Source organism: Gymnoscopelus microlampas (assembly GCF_963454915.1).
Source record: "Gymnoscopelus microlampas genome assembly, chromosome: 10".
Taxonomy (NCBI): Eukaryota; Metazoa; Chordata; class Actinopteri; order Myctophiformes; family Myctophidae; genus Gymnoscopelus; species Gymnoscopelus microlampas.
Genome location: NC_139947.1, coordinates 55,728,388 through 55,752,179, shown reverse-complemented (window position 1 = coordinate 55,752,179; position 23,792 = coordinate 55,728,388). Strand labels below are relative to the sequence as shown.

The 23,792-nt window shown below is 40.9% G+C and overlaps 1 protein-coding gene across 1 annotated transcript; it reads left to right on the top strand.

Annotated features, from left to right (window-relative positions):
* Positions 1-6,454: 6,454 nt before the first annotated feature.
* Positions 6,455-22,694, top strand: LOC311053542 (synaptotagmin-2-like; the record flags this gene model as incomplete). Its single annotated transcript, XM_084069145.1, has 7 exons — positions 6,455-6,548; positions 14,017-14,145; positions 14,777-14,944; positions 17,210-17,377; positions 20,791-20,908; positions 21,163-21,296; positions 22,479-22,694. Exons 1-7 carry the CDS (start codon positions 6,525-6,527, stop codon positions 22,692-22,694), a joined length of 957 nt encoding a protein of 318 aa, XP_083925271.1. The 5' UTR covers positions 6,455-6,524.
* Between the last annotated feature and the right edge of the window lie 1,098 nt (positions 22,695-23,792).

Here is a 23,792-nt window from a genome sequence, read left to right as displayed (position 1 = left end):
TGTGTGTGTGTGTGTGTGTGTGTGTGTGTGTGTGTGTGTGTGTGTGTGTGTGTGTGTGTGTGTGTGTGTGTGTGTGTGTGTGTGTGTGTGTGTGTGTGTGTGTGTGTGTGTGTGTGTGTGTGCGTGCGTGCGTGCGTGCGTGCGTGCGTGCGTGCGTGCGTGCGTGCGTGCGTGCGTGCGTGCGTGCGTGTGTGTGTGACAAAAAACTCCCATATCTGCTGGGCGAAGTACAACAATGTGAAAACACAGCAGCAAGATTCGTGAGTTGCTGTGATATGAAGGATATCGAACGGAACACAACCACCCTAAAGACTAATCATTGTGTATATTCCTGCACTATACCTGCACCCAGTGATCTTGGTACATAGAAATTGATCTATTGAAGATTCTGACTTTCAAATGTACATTTTTTGTTTTGATTGTATTGCTGTATTGTTGTATTGTGCTTTTTGCTTTGGCAATGTAAACGTATGTTTTCTCATGGCAATAAAGCCCATTGAATTGAATTGTGTGTGTGTGTGTGTGTGTGTGTGTGTGTGTGTGTGTGTGTGTGTGTGTGTGTGTGTGTGTGTGTGTGTGTGTGTGTGTGTGTGTGTGCGTGCGTGCGTGCGTGCGTGCGTGCGTGTGTTCATTCAAACAACAACAACACCACAACTCACTACAGATGAAGACAAGAGATTATTGTCCATAAACGTTCATATCTGATCTTTAAATTCAATCAGAGCCAAATATATCAAGCTCAGCTCTGAGACGATGACTTTATAAATCTGATGTTTCTCGTTTTAACCAGAGAACTATTTACACAACTGATATTTAAGGTGTGTGTTTAAGGTGTGTGTTTGGTATCTTCCAGATGTTTAAGGTGTGTGTTTAAGGTGTGTGTTGGTGTGTGTTTGGTATCTTCCAGATGTTTAAGGTGTGTGTTTAAGGTGTGTGTTAAAGGTGTGTGTTGGTGTGTGTTTGGTATCTTCCAGATGTTTAAGGTGTGTGTTTAAGGTGTGTGTTAAAGGTGTGTGTTGGTGTGTGTTTGGTATCTTCCAGATGTTTAAGGTGTGTGTTTAAGGTGTGTGTTGGTGTGTGTTTGGTATCTTCCAGGCACGCTGAGCAGCCGACATGCCAAACAGTGGAACCAAGTGGAACCTGTTGAAGAAGAAGCCTGAGGCCATGGTGGGCCCGGAGCCCACCGGGGGCGCGGCGGGCGCTCTGACGGTGGCCCCCCAGCCCGTCGCCTCCACCGCCGCCGACAACTCCACCGAAGCCGTCAGCAAGAACGACGCCTTCGACGAAATCAAGAACAAGTTCCTGAACGAGATCGACAAAATCCCACGTGAGTATTTGAGAGTTCAGTCAGGAACACTCACATTAAAGTAGATTTAACCATTTATTTCCACAAATGGAATACAGTTAAGCTTGGCCTTAAAGGCTCTGCTCTTGGAGATATTCCCTGAATGTTGTCCATGCAGCATGCTAAGCACAATCAGGGAATGCTAAGCAAAACCCCCATAGGGATACAATATCAAACAATAAGCAATTATATTGACATATTAGCTTGAATTAGCAGATATAAATGACAGTCACAAGTATTTGAGCCAATGCCTAAAAAGGTGGAGGCTGGGGTGGAGGAGGTAGATAGCAGAAATGAATCAAGACAAGCAGAGACCTAGTGAATGCAAAGCCGTATTTAAAGGAACCTCTTTGTTAAGGCGTGAGCTGTGATTGGAGGATGAATGTGTGACGTAATGACCAGCAGAGATGTTGGCTGATGTTCACATCAGCTGACTGACAGCCGATTACAGCTGAGGCGTGCAAGACTTCCGTGTCCTGCATGAACTAACGCTTTGCTTCATTTAGTTTGAGTCAACAGTTTCATCCAATTAGCAGAGAGAGAGAGCAGCCATTTAACAGCTTCAAATGTTACAGTGTAGCCTGTACGAGTCCTCTCTCCTGATAGGATGAAACGGGTATCCCAAACGGAAAATTGTATTGTCTGTTTACTAAAGAGCTGGAGAGACAGGGAGACCCCCTGTTACTGAACAAACACTCTATAGCAATGATTACTATCACAATATAGAGCTATTTAACACTGTTACTGAACAAACACTCTATAGCAATGATTACTATCACAATATAGAGCTATTTAACACTGTTACTGAACAAACACTCTATAGCAATGATTACTATCACAATATAGAGCTATTTAACACTGTTACTGAACAAACACTCTATAGCAATGATTACTATCACAATATAGAGCTATTTAACACTGTTACTGAACAAACACTCTATAGTAATGATTACTATCACAATATAGAGCTATTTAACACTGTTACTGAACAAACACTCTATAGCAATGATTACTATCACAATATAGAGCTATTTAACACTGTTACTGAACAAACACTCTATAGCAATGATTACTATCACAATATAGAGCTATTTAACACTGTTACTGAACAAACACTCTATAGCAATGATTACTATCACAATATAGAGCTATTTAACACTGTTACTGAACAAACACTCTATAGCAATGATTACTATCACAATATAGAGCTATTTAACACTGTTACTGAACAAACACTCTATAGCAATGATTACTATCACAATATAGAGCTATTTAACACTGTTACTGAACAAACACTCTATAGCAATGATTACTATCACAATATAGAGCTATTTAACACTGTTACTGAACAAACACTCTATAGCAATGATTACTATCACAATATAGAGCTATTTAACACTGTTACTGAACAAACACTCTATAGCAATGATTACTATCACAATATAGAGCTATTTAACACTTATTGTAACAAACACATATCACTTACTGCATGTTTAATAGTTTAATAGTCAGCTAAAATGTCATGATCTTTGAAACTCCAGTGAGTCAGACGCCAGCCGTCCTGATTGGAGCAGACATTGTGTTAGAATTGGATCTGGTCCGTCGCTTCAGGGTGTGTGTGTGTGTGTGTGTGTGTGTGTGTGTGTGTGTGTGTGTGTGTGTGTGTGTGTGTGTGTGTGTGTGTGTGTGTGTGTGTGTGTGTGTGTGTGTGTGTGTGTGTGTGTGTGTGTGTGTGTGTGTGTGCGCGTGTGCGTGCGTGCGTGTGAAGCTGCTAATGTGTTTATTTTCTATTGATTGACAGGCCGCTCCTCCTTAACGAGGCACAAATCTAATTCTCGCCACATGTAATTGCCAACTTATCACCTCCCTAGCATCTATATGCGTGGCTCAGGCAGGTATCAGTGTTCTGGTAAACGATTGCCGGGTCAAAATGTCAGATCAGTTTATTTAGTTGTAGAGATGTGTTGCAACACTCTGCTGCTGTTGCTAGGCGACCCAGCGTCCTGCCGGCTGTTTACTCCGCTAGGCTAATTTAAATCATTATGCTAATTAGAATAATACATAATTAACAGTTTGTGGTTTCCTGGGGGAAGTGGTTTACTAAACAGGAAGGTCACAAAGGTCGCAGCGTTCAGGCCACTGGCGGGAGTTTTTACAGCAGGGGAGGGGTGTGTGTGTGTGTGTGGGGGGGGGGGGGTAGATAGATATATACCTTTAGGAAATTCAGACAAAGACAGAAGAATAACAATACAATAAATACACCCACAAACAAATACAAGTATACAGATTCCTCCTGCCTGGTGCAAGACCAGAGAGAGACCTCAGCACTGGTACCGTTAAGGTAGATCTCTATCAGCACAGGTAACGTTAAGGTAGATCTCTATCAGCACAGGTAACGTTAAGGTAGATCTCTATCAGCACAGGTAACGTTAAGGTAGATCTCTATCAGCACAGGTAACGTTAACAACTCATTCACTGCCAGAATTTTTTTGGCCGCGTTTGAACACTGCCATATTTTTCATTGAAAAAAAAAAAGTACTCAGGAGCCGAGATACAGAATTTTTAAGTTTTAAGTTAACAAGGAAGTGGATGGGAGTCTATATCTTCAAAAAATCATATCTCCTTGGTCTTTGGGTCAAAAAAAAAAAAAAATCTAAAAAAAAATATATATATTTTTAATTTTTAATTTTTTAAAAAAAGTCGTTTTAGTCGTTCTTGGCAGGCATGGCTTATGGACAGAAGTCGTTTTAGTCGTTCTAGGCAGTATATGAGTTAAGGTAGATCTCTATCAGCACAGGTAACGTTAAGGTAGATCTCTATCAGCACAGGTAACGTTAAGGTAGATCTCTATCAGCACAGGTAACGTTAAGGTAGATCTCTATCAGTGCAGGTAACGTTAACGTAGATCTCTATCAGCACAGGTAACGTTAAGGTAGATCTCTATCAGCACAGGTAACGTTAAGGTAGATCTCTATCAGTGCAGGTAACGTTAACGTAGATCTCTATCAGCACAGGTAACGTTAACGTAGATCTCTATCAGCACAGGTAATGTTAAGGTAGATCTCTATCAGCACAGGTAATGTTAAGGTAGATCTCTATCAGTACAGGTAACGTTAAGGTAGATCTCTATCAGTACAGGTAACGTTAACGTAGATCTCCACCGCACCCATACCGGGCCGACTCGGCGGCGGGAGGCGCTGAAAAGCGTCTCCTGCCGACAACCTGTTGTGGATAGCGCCGTGTCGTCGCGTTGGGACTGGAAAGAGAGTCAGAACAGATTCAGAACAGAGTGAGAACAGTCAGAACAGAGTCAGAACAGAGTCAGAACAGAGTCAGAACAGTCAGAACAGTCAGAACAGAGTCAGAACAGAGTCAGAACAGTCAGAACAGAGTCAGAACAGAGTCAGAACAGAGTCAGAACAGTCAGAACAGAGTCAGAACAGAGTCAGTACAGAGTCAGAACAGAGTCAGAACAGAGTCAGAACAGAGTCAGATCAGAGTCAGTACAGAGTCAGTACAGAGTCAGAACAGAGTCAGAACAGAGTCAGAACAGAGTCAGAACAGAGTCAGAACAGAGTCAGATCAGAGTCAGAACAGAGTCAGTACAGAGTCAGAACAGAGTCAGAACAGAGTCAGATCAGAGTCAGTACAGAGTCAGAACAGAGTCAGAACAGAGTCAGAACAGAGTCAGAACAGAGTCAGAACAGAGTCAGAACAGAGTCAGAACAGAGTCAGAACAGAGTCAGTACAGAGTCAGAACAGAGTCAGAACAGAGTCAGAACAGAGTCAGTACAGAGTCAGAACAGAGTCAGTACAGAGTCAGAACAGAGTCAGAACAGAGTCAGTACAGAGTCAGAACAGAGTCAGAACAGAGTCAGAACAGAGTCAGAACAGTTAGAACAGAGTCAGAACAGAGTCAGTACAGAGTCAGATCAGAGTCAGATCAGAGTCAGAACAGAGTCAGAACAGAGTCAGAACAGAGTCAGAACAGTTAGAACAGAGTCAGAACAGAGTCAGAACAGAGTCAGAACAGAGTCAGAACAGAGTCAGTACAGAGTCAGAACAGAGTCAGAACAGAGTCAGAACAGAGTCAGTACAGAGTCAGAACAGAGTCAGAACAGAGTCAGATCAGAGTCAGAACAGAGTCAGAACAGAGTCAGAACAGAGTCAGAACAGAGTCAGAACAGAGTCAGGTACCCTTTAGGTACCGCTGGCCTTTGCGTGCCTCGTTATACATGTTCTTAGACTGAAGCCCCTCCAGCCTCGTCTTAAAGGGTAAAGGAACTCTCAATCTGCATGTTGAGCTGTCAGGACCTTTCTGTCATAAAGACTAGTTCCTCTTCCTGTCAGGACCTTTCTGTCATAAAGACTAGTTCCTCTTCCTGTCAGGACCTTTCTGTCATAAAGACTAGTTCCTCTTCCTGTCAGGACCTTTCTGTCATAAAGACTAGTTCCTCTTCCTGTCAGGACCTTTCTGTCATAAAGACTAGTTCCTCTTCCTGTCAGGACCTTTCTGTCATAAGGACTAGCTCTTATTTCAGCCTCTTAGTTTCCAACATTTGTTTAGTTTCTTTGTGACACATTTTGAAGAAAAACAGGGTCTGTGGCCAAATATTGTATCTAAATACTGTATCTAAATACTGTATCTAAATACTGTATCTAAATATTGTATCTAAATATTGTATCTAAATATTGTATCTAAATACTGTATCTAAATATTGTATCTAAATACTGTATCTAAATACTGTATCTAAATACTGTATCTAAATATTGTATGTAAATATTGTATCTAAATACTATACAACATGTACAGTAATGTGGGTCCTTGACACGTTTGTTTACGGAATACATTTTACGGTCTCTCTTACGGTCTATCTTTGTGCGCGCGTGCGTGTGTGTCTCAGTACCCTCCTAGCCGTGTTCTCATCCTGACCTGTGTGTGTGTGTGTGTGTGTGTGTGTGTGTGTGTGTGTGTGTGTGTGTGTGTGTGTGTGTGTGTGTGTGTGTGTGTGTGTGTGTGTGTGTGTGTGTGTGTGTCTCAGTACCCTCCTGGGCAGTCATTGCCATAGCCGTGGTAGCGGCTCTTCTCATCCTGACCTGCTGCTTCTGCATCATCAAGAAATGCTGCTGCAAGAAGAAGAAGAACAAGAAGGGAAAGAAAGGAAAGGGGGATGTGGGCATGAAGAACATGAAGGGAGGAGAGGTAGGAAATATTAATAACTATATGTGTACCATTAACCCTATACCTATCCCTATACCCCATTATAACATGTGTATACACACTCACACCATACAGTATACCTCAAATACTCACACCCTTCCTGTTTCAAGTGTAATTTTAAATGAGTAAAGTTTACTGTACAGCCACATAGCATTATCCTCCAATACTAATAGTAATAATAATAATAATAATAATAATTGTTATTATTACATTAATAATACTAATAAGATAGTGTGTCATTAATTATTTGCACACATCTTTATTTCAGGCTGTCTAACCCTAACTGTCTGAATCTTCAATATACAGTCCATCTATGTTATTATAATCATTATTTATTGAATGTATTTGTCATGAATGTTGCTTCTCTCTCTCTCTCTCTCTCTCTCTCTCTCTCTCTCTCTCTCTCTCTCTCTCTCTCTCTCTCTCTCTCTCTCTCTCTCTCTCTCTCTCTCTCTCTCTCTCTCTCTCTCTCTCTCTCTCTCTCTTGTGCTTTTGGTCTTGGAAGGAAAATGACATAAACAATTTATTCAACATTTATCTGATCATTAAGGTCAATTACATGACAATAAGATGGAAATACTTATATTTAAGGTGCATTGTTCTGAAATGTATTTCCTTGTTGCATTCTATGTCACATGACCAATGACCCTGTCACATGACCAGTGACCCTGTCACATGACCAGTGACCCTGTCACTGCTAAATAGTAAAGTGTAAATGATGTCTTTGGGCCAGTTCAACGTTTCAGTGTAAAACAGAATGTAATTATGTTTAATTCATGTTCAGGGCTTTTAGACACATCATTTCCCTTCATGCCCTATAGCGGTGGTTCTCAAAGTAAGATCCGGGGAACCCTGGGGTCCTTGAAAGGGTTCCAGGGGGTCCCCAGCATCAAAATCAGTCAAACCACTTTAACCCTATTTTATATACTGTGGCTGTTTGAAAACAGTCGACCTACAAGCTCAGCAACGCACTGCATCGCAGCATGTTGTAAGCTTATAAATCGACTATTTATTTATTTATATGTGGGGGGGGGGGGGTAGAAAAGTCTAGAACAATGTGGAATAATTTAAACAAATAATCAATAAACTAATCTTCTGTGATGAGGGTCCCTGACACAAAAGCTTTTCACATTTGGGGGATTAGATCATCAATTTGGGGGCTCGTCCTTTGCCATGAGAATCATTTGAGAACCACTGATCTCCAAGTCCAGTTTGAGTGTTTTTACTTTGATTGTGTTGTTCTCTGGTTGTCTTGTTGTGACTCTCTCTTCCTTCCTGCTCTGTGTCTGTCGTCTTGTGCTCCGTGTATCTTCACTGTGGTGGATTCTTCTTCTCTCTCTGTGCCTGACGGTAGGTCTGACATGATGGTCCTACTGCGCCCCCCTCTGGCCGCTCTGTGTAAGCGCAGGCCCAGGGCCGGGCGGTGGTGGTGATGGTGGGCGGGGGTAATGATGGGGTGGGGCGGGGGCGGAGCTTGGAGGGACTGATTTGCATAATGATGACGATGATGATGATGACGAGTGCGATGGCTTATCTGTTTAGTCTTGCAAGGTTTGCGCTGCGACTGCGTTGATTGCAGGGTTTGCTTGACGGTCGATGGGAGCTTCGCAAATCACTGAAATGACTTGATATGATATTATGTGATATGATATATGATATAGGGCTGCACAATATATCGGAAATGTATCGCGATATCATGCACAACGGACATATCACGACTGCACTAAATGCTATATTTAAGTATATGTGTTCACTCTCTTCAAATATACAGTCATCCATTTCTTGCTTCTTTCTTTATACATCCATTAGAATGTTCATTGTCTGGATTCTATGTCAGCAGACAAACCTAAAGACACAAAGACAATTCTGACTGTATATTCCTCAATACAGGTTTACTTATCGCCAGTCATATATATCGCCATTGTAATATGCAACGATGTTATGGCATTATCGCATGTTTTCCTAATATGGTGCAGCCCTGATATGATATGATATGATTTATGATATGCCACACCCACTGCAAATGCCTTGACTCCTCCCTCCCCCGGAGGTGTCAGCCCGTCCTCCAACGATGAGGCCTGGAGAGGCTTAAGGTTTAAGATGGCGTCTCAGCGGAGCGGTTCAGAGCCTCGTGCACACCTCACTATAGAGTTCACTAACATGCATGAGCACAGGGGCGCGCACGCTGGGAGTTTGTCAACTCGGACCACGAGGAGACTTTATCCACATGTCCACCGATCAGCATGTTTCCACTGGTCTAGGTTTTTTACAGCATTGTGCAAAACAAGATGAAGTCATCATTTCAATTGGAAATATTCTTTAAGACCTGAGGAGGCGATTCTTTAAAAAAAGATCTAAATCCTAACAGTTTTTTGATAAAAAAATCGAAAACATTATTTTTCAAGATTTTTCAAAAATAGCAGATCTACAAGCTTTGCATATCTGCTATCTTTGAATAGCCAAAGAAATCTAAAGTGACACAGATGCGTTCCAGGTCTTAATGGGTTAAATCAGTGCCTTTCACCGCACTTTAAGAACCACTGCTTTGAACGCATTGAAATTCACAGACAAGAAACAACACAAGCCAGAATTATACTTTGGCTCATTTGAACTTAGCCGATCTACGAGCTCAAAGCGCATCTCAATGCGAGCTTATAGATCTGCTATTCTTATTTTTTTGTAATGGTATATATATATATGCTAATTGTTATGTTAACCATATGCTATCGTGACAACATGCTGGTCGCTCCATGAGGTTTAAAGGTGTTTGTTTGTCGACAAACGTCCCAACAGGCTCTTTCTGGCTGAACAAACATTGAATGGTTATTTTATATTAAAACATTGAATGGCCACAAACTTGACTTGAGAGTAACATGTACTTCCTGGATGACCGTGTGACCATGCTGACCATATTAGGAGATATCCTGTAGAGATATCCATGCTGTAGAGCACCCACCATGGCCCCCTGGGGTGTCACAGACCAGACATGGGTGCCAGAAGGTCTTCATCCCTGTCTGGATGGATCGCATTTGGATTGGGTTGTTAGAAATATTATCAGTGGTGGAAGAAGTACTATGTAGGCTCTACTTAGTTACTTTCCACCACTGGATATTATTTTATGAATCAAACGTACATATTTCTCATTGACATAAGTGTTGCTTATAGACAATTCTATGATCACAGATTAGTATCAAAGTGATTATTTTATGAATGACCCCGAATCCAAATATGATCCGTTCAGATACGTATGAAATGCTTTGACCTCGTCGGCCCTGAAGACAGATCTCACAAAACCAAACGTATTTATTATTTAACAGATTGATTATCATTTGGCTTTTTATTTTGTAACTTTACACATCTGTTGACGTGAAGGGCGTTGCTTTCAAACACACCATGTCTCTACCTGTGAACCCCACGGAGAGAACACACCATGTCTCTACCTGTGAACCCCACGGACAGTTTGAGAAAAACTCTGGGATTTTTCAATCTAGCATGATTACCTGAAAACATTACAGCTCATATTTCATGTGCCGTTATTTAAGAAGCGGTCAAAAGAAAAGAAAAGAAAAGGTTACAGACACATCCACACATTGCTTTATCAGTCGACAGCAGTCCCAAGGTAACTTCATTTACATTTGATATCTTTCTGTCAGAAAGGACTTTTCTTCTTGAATCTCTTGCATTGTGAGCCTGGCATGCTTGAATGAAAAGCATTTACCACACCTCCATGATAGTGAATGCACCAATAAGGAGCTGTGTGTGTGTGTGTGTGTGTGTGTGTGTGTGTGTGTGTGTGTGTGTGTGTGTGTGTGTGTGTGTGTGTGTGTGTGTGTGCGTGTGCGTGCGCTAGAGCCCAACCGATATATTGGCCAGTATTTGACCAGTATGTGTCTTGATTTTTCACCTTTTAAAATGTGTTTGCTAAAATATAAGTTATTCAAATTGATGTTAAGTCTTTCTTTCTTACAAAATATTGGTTAAAACATGCAGGTAATCGACCGTCTAGGACTGTCCAAAATCCACATCAGTCAAAAAGATTTGACTTGGGTCGGGCTCGAACGTGTGTGTGTGTGTGTGTGTGTGTGTGTGTGTGTGTGTGTGTGTGTGTGTGTGTGTGTGTGTTCCTCTTGCAGCTCATCAGGTCCTATCTGATGAAGACATCAGTGTTTTTGTAAGAAGGGACGTTTATCCAACATCATAAATCCTTTGATGTTGGACTTATCAGACTAAAGTCTTCTTGTGATTGATTGGTCACAACGATCTCTGAAGAGATAAACCTCATTAAAACGAGGGGAGAACGTTTTGTAAGACGGATTTGTGTGAAACAGCCAGAGTTGAGATAAACTAGTTCATTTATCAACTGGAAATGCAGGTTAGAAATTGGAAGTGAAGTGATTAAACAACAGACTAGCAGACTAAATTGAACCTGGAGCTGAGTAATGGGTTTTCTCTCCTCCTGATTGGATAAAATTGATATCCCAACCTGGAAATGTATTTTCTGTTTACTAAAGAGCTGGAGAGAGTAAACATGTTACTTAACAAACTGTCCCATTTATTACTATCGGAAATAGCACTTTAACTTTTTTAACAAAAGAAATGAACAAAAAACATCTTACATCCCTTTTTATTCTTTTAATGACAAATAGTATCTTATTTGTGGGGAATGAAGTTAACTCTTCATTCATGAAGTTAACCCTTCATTAACTCATTAACCCTTGCATTGTGTTAGAAACCTGCATACACTTTTGGTGTTAGTGGGTCAAATTTGACCCGTGATTTAACTCAGTCCAAAATACGTAAAGATATATCATTTATTTTTTCTCCCACCTCATAGCTGACTTGTTATGCATTCATATCCATGTAAACACTTTTTAAAATATATGTTTCATCTTTCAATATGTCTTTGTTTTCAATTATAACAATGTTAAAATTCACTCATTACATTTCCTATAATGAAGACAATGGATAATGATGTTATCTAGCTATAATAGACTAACGTTAGAACACACTTCCAAAAAGAAGGTAAAAAGTCATTTATTTTTCATAAAATAACTCATGATAGCAAATGCTAATTGAGGACACGTTTCTCTCACTCTCAAACATGTAAACATTGAGATGAATTGAGCCACACTTCTCTGCCGGGTCAAATTAGACCCTTAACACCACACCACTTTTTTTTTAGACCATCAGAACCATCAGAATTAACTAAAATGGTGGTAATTGATTAATTTTGTTGCATTAAAATAGCTGTTTCTGAGGATATCATGAAGCCTGGTTCCAATAAAGAAATGTAAAGGGTACTTTTTACCTATTTAAAGTAATACAAGGCAGGTCCACAAATAACAATTTTTAGCAACCTCTGCTGGTCACTACCGTCACTGCATGTATTTAGCATAGTCCTGCATTACCCAGAGTTCCATTTGTTTTCACCGGAAGGCGGAAGCGTTTCAAAAAACGTTCTTTTAAGAGCTGTGTTTTCTGTTGTTTTTCCATCTTCAATTCTTACAAAACAGCGTGAGATTCCTTTTTGTTATTAGCGCAGTAGTTCCTGGCCAAACAGGAAACCGGTGCGGTAGTTCCTGGCCAAACAGGAACGTTTCCGTTTTCCGGCCGGATGACGTCATTGTCACGGGAAAGAAGCCCCTCTCCACTTTCAATATGTTAATAAAAGGCTTTCGGGGGTGAAATTCATGGAGTGGGTGTTGTGAAACATTTCCCACTCACAAAAGATATTAAATGTAACTTTAGTTTTTTGGAAAAAGTTACCTAGTATTACGTTAAACTTGAAAACGGGTCAAAAATAACCCTAACACAATGGAAGAGTTAAAAAGTGTTGACATGGATATGAATGCATAAGTCAGCTATGAGGTGGGAGGAAAAAATGAATGAAGTTAACTGCTAGAGTTTTTCAGAAAGGTTTTTCAGACACACCAGTAAGCTGTGGTGTACAGCTTACTGGTGTACAATAAGCTGTACACCACCTTACTGTAGACCAGAGATGAAGCACCCACCACTACATATGACTTCAGACTAAATTGTCTTCTTGTGATTGGTCACAACTGTCTCTGAAGAGATAAACCTCATTAAAACCGGGGGAGAAAGTTTTGTAAGACGTATTACTGGGAAACAGCCAGAGTTGAGATAAACTAGTTCATTTATTAACTGGAACTGCAGACTAGAAATTGGAAGTGAAGTGATTAAACAACAGACTAAATTGGATAAATAAGTTGCCGATCTTCAAGCTCACAAGTCAGTGACGGGGTTAGCGCCACCTCCTGAGCAGGAGCTCTGGTCCATAGCATTAGAAGGAGTTCAAGGTTCAAGGAGTTTTATTGTCATTCCTTCACAGAACGAAATTTGTTACCCAGGTCCTGGTCATGGCAGAATAGATAAAATACACCTAAACACAACAAAACTAAAAACTGTATGAAAAGCAGCAACATTAAAAACAGCATTAAAAAACAATTCATGTGTCACAGTTCAGTACTTTCACAGATCACTAGATCACTAATGCAATGATCATCATAGTTCAAGGTCAAGAGTTCAAGATTCTCACAGCTAGAGGGTAGAAGCAATGTTTTTGCCTGGTGGTGGCCTTGATGCTACGCAGCCTCATGCATCATCATCAGATGAAAATAGCTTTTCTATAAGCTTACAACGCGTCTAGTCCTGATGCATTATAAGCTTACAGATCGGCTATTTTCGGCAAAGACATTTAGTGAAGAGCCGCCTTAGTGCAGAGCCCTGAGCGACTCCGCCGGTCAACTAAGTATAGGGTGTAAGTATCTAAGTATAGGGTGTATATAGTATAGGGGTCTAAGTACAGTGTGTACGTGTTTAAAAATAATTTGACTGTCTTGACTGTTTACATTGTCTTCTTCTTTCTTTCTCTTTCCCATTCTCTCTGCAGTCGTTTTATGAAGAAATCTGGCGTTTGGTTAAAACTATCTCTAGAACATCCAGTACACACAATAAACTATCTCTAGAACATCCAGTACACACAATAAACTATCTCTAGAACATCCAGTACACACAATAAAAAACTGTAACGTTGTTAGAAGTGAACAATAAAAAACTGTAACGTTGTTAGAAGTGAACAATAAAAAACTGTAACGTTGTTAGAAGTGAACAATAAAAAACTGTAACGTTGTTAGAAGTGAACAATAAAAATCAGTTACGTTATTAGAAGTGAACAAACAGCATGTTGACATCCAGGAGGAACGTAGTGAAATCAAGTCAGGTTGCAACTTGTGGTCATCGATGAACAGATTGCACTACTGTTGTAGTAACACCGGGGGTCAGGTAGGTGGCGCTGTTACTAACCCTGACTGCTGCTGAGGACCCAGGTTTGGTTTGGTTTGGTGTAATTTGCACCGCGGTCTCGTCCATGCACGGTTTGGCTAACTGCCTGTGCGGTCCGCCATCTTGGTTATGTTTACAGAAACAACAGGACGATGACGATGATGAAGATGACGCTGAGACGGGCCTGACAGGAGACGAGAAGGAAGAGGAAGTGAAGGAGAAGGAGAAACTGGGGAAGCTGCAGTACTCCATCGATTACGACTTCCAGGAAAACAAGGTTTGTTCGTTAAACACGACCATACAGTCTTGCGTTAAGATTCAAATGTTATTTAGATAGCATGTTATGTAGACTGATGCTAGGTTCATTGTTTACCTGAGACACTACACTGTCTCTCTGCATTCTATGTATGTGTTTACCTAGTTTACTGCAAGTCACTGTGGATAAAGAGCCTCTGATACATGACTACATTGTAAATCTTTGATGATGCAGAGTTCCACTATATTTCCACACTCACTCCAGAGGGACACATTGTATATGTACAGTCGGGCAGACACTCTTGTCCCCGTATTTTTACCTTTTTCGTAAATGAGTACTTCGCCATTCTAGAATGGCGGAGAAAATGTCATAGAAAATAGCAAAAAAAAAATCAGGATTCCAATTCAAAAATAGCAAAAATAGCAGATCTACAAGCTCAAAACGCGTCGCAAACTAGTCATTAAGCTACTAATATAGACTGAAGTAATTAAAGCTGGTCATGTTTGGAATGGTAACAGCTGAAATCAATAATATATCACTATTCTGATATTAACCTGCAGGCCGCATTAAGTGAAGGTGGCCAGTTGCCCATGTACTGTATGTTGTAAATTGTAAATTGATTATGACGGTTTTAACCCTCCCTGTTCTCCAGCTGACCGTGGGCATCCTCCAGGCAGCGGACCTGCTCGCTATGGACGGTGGAGGAACATCGGACCCCTACGTCAAGGTGTTCGTTCTGCCAGACAAGAAGAAGAAGTTTGACACCAAGGTTCACAAGAAGACCCTGAACCCCGTTTTCAACGAGACCTTCGTCTTCAAGGTGAGGCTGTTTCTCCTGAACCCACACATACTCTTTGAAGGATCTATCAGGATCTTTGAAGGATCTATCAGGATCTTTGAAGGATCTATCAGGATCTTTGAAGGATCTATCAGGATCTTCTTCCAAGCTGTGAAGGTGGATTTATCTTAGTTGATCCATGTAAACCTGGAACACCTATACGTTGCAACATTTTGCTGTTGCTATATATATATATAAATATAAATATAAACATATATATATATAAAAACATATAAAACCATATAAAACCCTACTCTCCTTCAAAACCGCTCTAAAAGAACACTTACAGGTGGCTGCTATTCAGAACTGGCCCCTGTAAAACGTCTAACCCCCCCCCCCCCCCCCAATATTTTGGATCACAACTCGTTTACTTGATGTTTTTGCATAGTATTGTGTATTTGTATGTCATTAAATATTTAGATAAATTGAATACACTGGACCCCAATGGAAACAAGCCATAATGCCTTGGGTTCAGTCCTTTGAGCTTCTTTTGGTGCTTTCTTTTTTTTGCAAAGTGCTATTTATTGTTGCTGCATCTCAGCCTGTCAGAACCTCAGAAAAGAAAAAAAAGAAAAGAGATGAAAGAAAAGAAAAATGAAAGTGCTTTGTTCCAGTGGCAATGAATTCAAACTGACAGCCAGACTGCATAAAGACAGCACGTGCGTGCGTGCGTGCGTGCGTGCGTGCGTGCGTGCGTGTGTGTGTGCGCGCGCGCGCGTGTGTGCGTGCGTGCGTGTCAGGGATTGAGTCCATTTTTCATCATGCCACTATAATGACAGCACTGCGGTCTGATGATAAGGTTTAGCCTGTCTGTCTGTCTGTCTGTCTGTCTGTCTGTCTGTCTGTCTGTCTGTCTGTCTGTCTGTCCGTCCGTCCCCCCAGCCTGCTGACACAGCCCGTCTGTCTCTCTGTAAACACACGGATCAAACGGTCGTCTTGTGAAGGACAGGACTGTCCCTCCTGTCCCTGCTCACTGTCCCTCATTAAACCACACACACACACACACACACACACACACACACACACACACACACACACACACACACACACACACACACACACACACACACACACACACACACACACACACACACACACAGGCCTAGACCACGATTACTCAAGTTTTAACACATATTTTGTCAGAAAGTCTAGTTCTATTATATTGAAGCACTTAAATAAAACCATCTATAAGCTTGACTATTTTTGAAACATTTTTGAAAGCTTTTGCTTTTGCCACACACACACACACACACACACACACACACACACACACACACACACACACACACACACACACACACACACACACACACACATTGAGGCTAAGCGTTGTGTTTTATTGAGGCTAAACGTTGGGTTTTATTGAGGCTAAACGTTGGGTTTTATTGAGGCTAAACGTTGGGTTTTATTGAGGCTAAATGTTGGGTTTTATTGAGGCTAAACGTTGGGTTTTATTGAGGCTAAACGTTGTGTTTTATTGAGGCTAAACGTTGTGTTTTATTGAGGCTAAATGTTGTGTTTTATTGACGCTAAACGTTGGGTTTTATCGTGGCTAAATGTTGTGTTTTATTGACGCTAAACGTTGGGTTTTATCGTGGCTAAATGTTGTGTTTTATTGATGCTAAACGTTGGGTTTTATCGTGGCTAAATGTTGTGTTTTATTGACGCTAAACGTTGGGTTTTATCGTGGCTAAATGTTGTGTTTTATTGACGCTAAACGTTGGGTTTTATCGTGGCTAAATGTTGTGTTTTATTGACGCTAAACGTTGGGTTTTATCGTGGCTAAATGTTGTGTTTTATTGACGCTAAACGTTGGGTTTTATCGTGGCTAAATGTTGTGTTTTATTGACGCTAAACGTTGGGTTTTATCGTGGCTAAATGTTGTGTTTTATTGAGGCTAAACGTTGGGTTTTATCGTGGCTAAATGTTGTGTTTTATTGAGGCTAAATGTTGTGTTTTATTGACGCTAAACGTTGGGTTTTATCGTGGCTAAATGTTGTGTTTTATTGACGCTAAACGTTGGGTTTTATCGTGGCTAAATGTTGTGTTTTATTGACGCTAAACGTTGGGTTTTATCGTGGCTAAATGTTGTGTTTTATTGACGCTAAACGTTGGGTTTTATCGTGGCTAAATGTTGTGTTTTATTGACGCTAAACGTTGGGTTTTATTGAGGCTAAACGTTGGGTTTTATTGAGGCTAAACGTTGGGTTTTATCAAGGCTAAATGTTTGTGTTTTGTCATGTTCAGATTCCGTTCCAGGAGATGGGCGGGAAGACTCTGGTGATGTCTGTCTACGACTTCGACCGCTTCTCCAAACACGATGTGATTGGTGAGCTCAAGTTTCCGATGCACACGCTGGACCTTTCCAAGCCGGTGGAAGAGTGGCGTGACCTGGACAGCGCCGACCACGAAGAGGTAGAGTCAATCACATCTATCACATCTCATTCATACGGGCTGATGCTTTTATTTATTATTGTGTACTGTCGATGTACTGTAGTTATGACTCAAACAGCATGTAAGGACTAACAATAACAATAAAGGCTTTTTAATGAAGACACTCTTTAATGGCATCAGGTGAATTCCAAAGTGTAATATATCCTCGATGGAAAATTGACCTGATATCACTGTCTGTTATTCAGCGTGTTCCAGGAACAAACTGTAATGACATGATGAGACATAAAGGACAACAACACTGTCTCTGTGTCTGTCTGTCCTCCAGACACTGTCCTCTAAATACACTTATCATGTAATGGTGTTATCAGGATTATGCTGCACTTCAACCTGAAAGAAAAACAACAACATTAAATACACTTATCATTTAATGGTGTTATCAGGATTATGCTGCACTTCAACCTGAAAGAAAAACAACAACATTAAATACACTTATCATTTAATGGTGTTATCAGGATTATGCTGCACTTCAACCTGAAAGAAAACAAAACACTGTCTTGACTTTTTAACACATTCCACGCCAGAGTTTAATATCATAATATACTCACCAGTGCCAGCGATTTATTGTTGTTTTTTTGTTTTTTTCACGTCGCCACAGACCTCGCTAAATACCTTAAAATCGCACGTTCAACTGTTTGTAGACACACAGGTTAGCTGTGTGAGACGCCCAGAGAAGACCGTTTCGATCGGCGATCGGCCATCTTGAAGGTACAGCGGTTTCTGTTAAACAACGATCAGCGAGGAGAAAAACAACAACCGAGAAAATGGCGATTTAGTTTCCGCTTTAGAGCGGCGCCGGATGGGAACGAAAATCTCTGGATAAGGATATTTCCGTTTCCGGGTGTGCTACAATGAAATGTGTCGTGGCGAACGAGGCCTACAATGAAATGTGTCGTGGCGAACGAGGCCTACTGGCACGCAATGTGTTAACACTCGACTGTTTCCTAGTTTCACACCTTCATTTGGTTTGACCTTTTATGTTTTATTTCAGACAGACAGACCTTTTATGTTTTATTTCAGACAGACAGACCTTTTATGTTTTATTTCAGACAGACAGACCTTTTATGTTTTATTTCAGACAGACAGACCTTTTATGTTTTATTTCAGACAGACAGACCTTTTATGTTTTATTTCAGACAGACAGACCTTTTATGTTTTATTTCAGACAGACATACCTTTTATATTTTATTTCAGACAGACAGACCTTTTATGTTTTATTTCAGACAGACAGACCTTTTATGTTTTATTTCAGACAGACAGACCTTTTATGTTTTATTTCAGACAGACAGACCTTTTATATTTTATTTCAGACAGACATACCTTTTATGTTTTATTTCAGACAGACAGACCTTTTATATTTTATTTCAGACAGACAGACCTTTTATGTTTTATTTCAGACAGACAGACCTTTTATGTTTTATTTCAGACAGACAGACCTTTTATATTTTATTTCAGACAGACAGACCTTTTATATTTTATTTCAGACAGACAGACCTTTTATGTTTTATGACAGACAGACAGACCTTTTATGTTTTATTTCAGACAGACAGACCTTTTATGTTTTATTTCAGACAGACAGACCTTTTATGTTTTATTTCAGACAGACAGACCTTTTATGTTTTATTTCAGACAGACAGACGACTCTTGGATTGAATGAATATATGAATCGATCATAAATATAAAATGTATTGAGAATAGAAGAACATGATAATATATTCCATAGTTGTGGGCAGTTTAATGTGGTTTGTTTGTCCAAAAAGCAACAGAAACCTGAGAAATAAAGACCTTTCTAAATCCTTTAACATTAGATGGGACGGGGCTGGGTTTGTTGTGATCACATTATGTCCGGGTCTACTGTTCTCCAGAAGTCATAGGTTGGCGAACAGCACCCTCTAGCGTAAACCATTGAAAACAACTGGTCAATGGCAGTGTGAGCCTCGGGCCAACTGACAGTGGCAGTGAACGAGTTAACGATAGATGGACGGCAAGAGGCTCTATGCACAGCAGCCATTTTAGAGATAAATTGGGCCTCTTCCTTACTTCCTTCACAGGTGTTACCAATGATACTAATGAAGGCTCTGTTCCATTCTGGTCAAACAGAGTCAGGGTGTTTGACTCACTGGAAACACTCTGCTACACCAGTGGGTCTCAAAGTGTGGTCCAGGGACCCTCATGGGTCCTTGAGGGGGTTCCAAATGGACCCTTATGGGTGTGTAACTCTGAGAGTGTACAAATGGAACCAAATGGACCCTTAACGGTAGACATTTGGTTCCATTTGTACACTGTCAGAGTTATGGGGGTCCTTGAAATGAAAGGGTCTGAGAACCACTGTGCTACACTAAATGGAACAGAGCCTTCATTGGTATCATTGCGAACACCTGTGAAGGAAGTAAGGAAGAGGCCCAATTTATTTCCAAAATGGCTTCTGTGCATAGAGCCTAGTCACAACGTCACAAACTGCATGAATGTCTTTTTAGAGCCGCCGTGATTAATCACCCGTTGCTAAACAAAAGATGCCTGGGGTGGGCAATTCACGCCATCAACACCTCCGTACTACTCGGCCTGGGGCCCGTGACCCACCTTTTTCCCACACATTTTGCAAACCTAGGTTGGCTCAGGGTAGAAGACAGTGTTAAACAACAAAACATGGGATTGGTATTCAAAATTGTCAATGCAAATTTGCCCGAAATGCCCCCTATACCCTATACCCTATACCCTATACCCTATACCCTATACCCTATACCCTATACCCGCATATCTGACTAAATACCTCCAAAAGGTTAGCGACACCCACAGTCACAAAACTAGAGGGAGCGTTAACAACGGTCTGGTACCACCCACCCATAAAACAAACATGGGTGCATTATCCTTCTACAGCACTGCCACCCAGGTGTGGAATAGTCTGACACATTTAGATCACTGGCTTCATTTAAAGCAGCCCTGAAAATTCACCTTTCAGGAGGCCAAAGAGGGAAGTAGTACCACTAATCCCTTAGACAGACAACCCCCCCCCCCTATTATCTTTTTTTTTTTTTTTTGTGATAATATTGAACTGTTGGTGCTACTTTATATGTTTATGAATTGAATACCAAGGACCTCAATGGAAACGAGACTGCAAGGACTTTTTTGGACGGACCTTTTAGACAAAGTGTTTTAACTGTACTTGTGCTGTTTTTCACATTCTGCCTAATAAAATATTCAATCAATCAATCAGTAGGCTACTCAAACAATATGAGTCACCAAGTTCTAACATGTTATGAATATCGTCTTTAAATTAAATTATTTTATAAAACATCACCAGAAATGTTTTGTTGTTGTTTGTTATGAATGCCATCTTTAAACGCAGCATAAATGTATTTTTTGTGATTGTTCTGCAGCCAGAGAAGCTGGGAGACATCTGTATCTCTCTGCGTTACGTTCCTACCGCTGGGAAACTGACCATCTGTATCCTGGAGGCCAAGAACCTGAAGAAGATGGACGTAGGAGGACTGTCAGGTACTGTATAATTATTATTATTTGATGGATATGGACTGAGGTCAATCCCCCCCCTCACACACACACACACACACACACACACACACACACACACACACACACACACACACACACACACACACACACACACACACACACACACACACACACACACACACACACACACACACACACACACACACACGAATGAATGAATAAATACATATATGTATTCATTAGTAATCAGTGTCTTCTTCTGGTCTTCTGGTCCTCAGATCCCTACGTTAAGATCAACCTGCTGCAGAACGGAAAGAAACTGAAGAAGAAGAAGACGACGGTGAAGAAGAACACCTTGAATCCTTATTATAACGAATCCTTCAGCTTTGAGATTCCTCTGGAACAGATGCAGGTACAGTACCCTTATTACCCTTATTATATACCCTTATTACCCTTATTATATACCCTTATTACCGTTATGATATACCCTTTTTACCCTTATGATATACCCTTATTATATACCCTTATTACCCTTAATATAACAAATCCTTCAGCTTTGAGATTCCTCTAGAAAAGATGGAGATACACTGTCTGTCTGTCTGTCTGTCTGTCTGTCTGTCTGTCTGTCTGTCTGTCTGTCTGTCTGTCTCTCTGTCTGTCTGTCTGTCTGTCTGTCTGTCTGTCTGTCTGTGTTTACCTATGACATGAAGTGCCATGTTATGTATTGTCTTGATAGTCAGTGAGCCATACATGCCAACATCACATTTAAGTATGACACCACATACAAATGTAATATTTCCAACAGATTTAGATTTTCCATATGCAGATCAACCTTATTTTGTTCTTCTTATTCTTTTGAAATATGTTCTTTCACATCAGGACATTGTAATGATCATTAGACTCTCCTATCTCCCACACTCCCTCCCCAGTCAGAGTTCAGAGTTTGAATGCATGTAGAATTATGTGCGTGTGATGTGAGATGTGACTTTGTTTAATTGACTACATAAAGTGAAAAAAAAAAATCACTTATGTCAGTGATTATCCTCCCCAGCGCCTAAGGTTGCTTACTCCTGATCATTATCAGTGCACATTCTGATACCCAACTAAATTAATGAATGCATTATAAATGGTAAATGGTGCATTTATGTAGTGCTTTTATCCAACGCACTTTACATAGATTGTGCATTACATTCACCCAATCACACACACATTCACACACACACACACACACACACACACACACACACACACACACACACACACACACACACACACACACACACACACACACACACACACAAACACACACACACACACACACACACACACACACACACACACACACACACACACACACACACACACACACACACACACACATTCACACACAGATGGAGGAGGAAACCATGCCACACCAACTCATCAGGAGCAGTTAGGGGTTCAGTGTCTTGCTCAAGGACACTTCTACACTAACTCTGGGGGAGCCCGGGATCAAACTGGGCCGCTTTACCCCTGAGCCACTGACACATTATAGGGTTAAGGTTAGGGTAAAAAGAATACCTTGCAGAGAAATAAACTTTTCTCCTTGCTGCAGAAAATCATCGCTGTGATCACCGTCTTGGATTACGACAAGATCGGCAAGAACGACGCCATCGGCAAGATCTTGGTGGGAAGCAAGTCCACCGGGGCGGGGCTTAAGCACTGGTCCGACATGCTGGCCAACCCACGCCGTCCCATTGCTCAGTGGCACCCCCTACAGCCCGAGGAGGAAGTGGACGCTTCATTGGCCGCGCTGAACGCCAAGAAGTAAAACATCTACTGTCTGCCCGGCCGCTCATAACCCCCCCCCAACACACACACACACACACACACACACACACACACACACACACACACACACACACACACACACACACACACACACACACACACACACACACCCCTCCCAACCACACAAAAGATCCATAGGTTAAACGTGCAACCTTCCCGAGACGTACGTTGAATCATGTCATTAAAAAAAAGAAGAAAAAAAGAAGACAAAAAAGGAAAACAGAGCGCAGAATGGACAGATATACTCCGTTAATTTTTTTCTTTAGATATATTTTTGTATCGGGGTTGTGGTTACATGATAAGAATACAGAGTAGTCTATGAAAATAATAGGAGAGTTATACAGTTATGATATAAGAGGGGATTAAAAACATAAACCTCCATAACGTCATTAATTGTTACCTTTAAACCCCTTTTCCCTTTACAGTTTGCTTAGAGTAAAAAAATGCTTAAATACTTAAATAAATGCTTTCTACTGCCGTACGATAGAGAAAAAACACAAGCAGGTTCCATTCCGTAGGTGTATCGTCAACGTGCACCATTTTCCATACCTGCCAATTTATCATTCTGAAGCCTCGTTTATGCTCCGTCTGAAGCCACGTTTATGCTCCGTCTGAAGCCTCGTTTATGCTCCGTCTGAAGCCTCGTTTATGCTCCGTCGCGCTGCTGAGAAAGGCAGAGAATAGCAGACCTACAAGCTCACAATGTGTTGCATCCGCCACGCATTGTGAGCTTGTAGGTCTGCTATTCTCGTGTCGCGGGACGAAGCATGAACCAGCTTCAGATGGTCCGGTTAGTTTGAAGTACATTCCTAGAAGTCGGGTAGCGAGTAGAGATAGACGCGTATCCAGTGACCCACAGACACACTGCCTTTTTCCAATTGGTTAAAACTTCTATCCATCATTTCTCAGGAGATCTGAGAGAAAAAAAAACTCAATTTTAAACGCCTTTTTTTTTATTCAAACAAATGCTTGATTAGAGAGAAAAGTTTGATTTGAAACTTCGACCAGTTGCTTCTTCCAACGTTCCCAGCAGGCTCGTGACTAGTTCACGTTTAGTTTGTCTCCACGAGAAGGCATA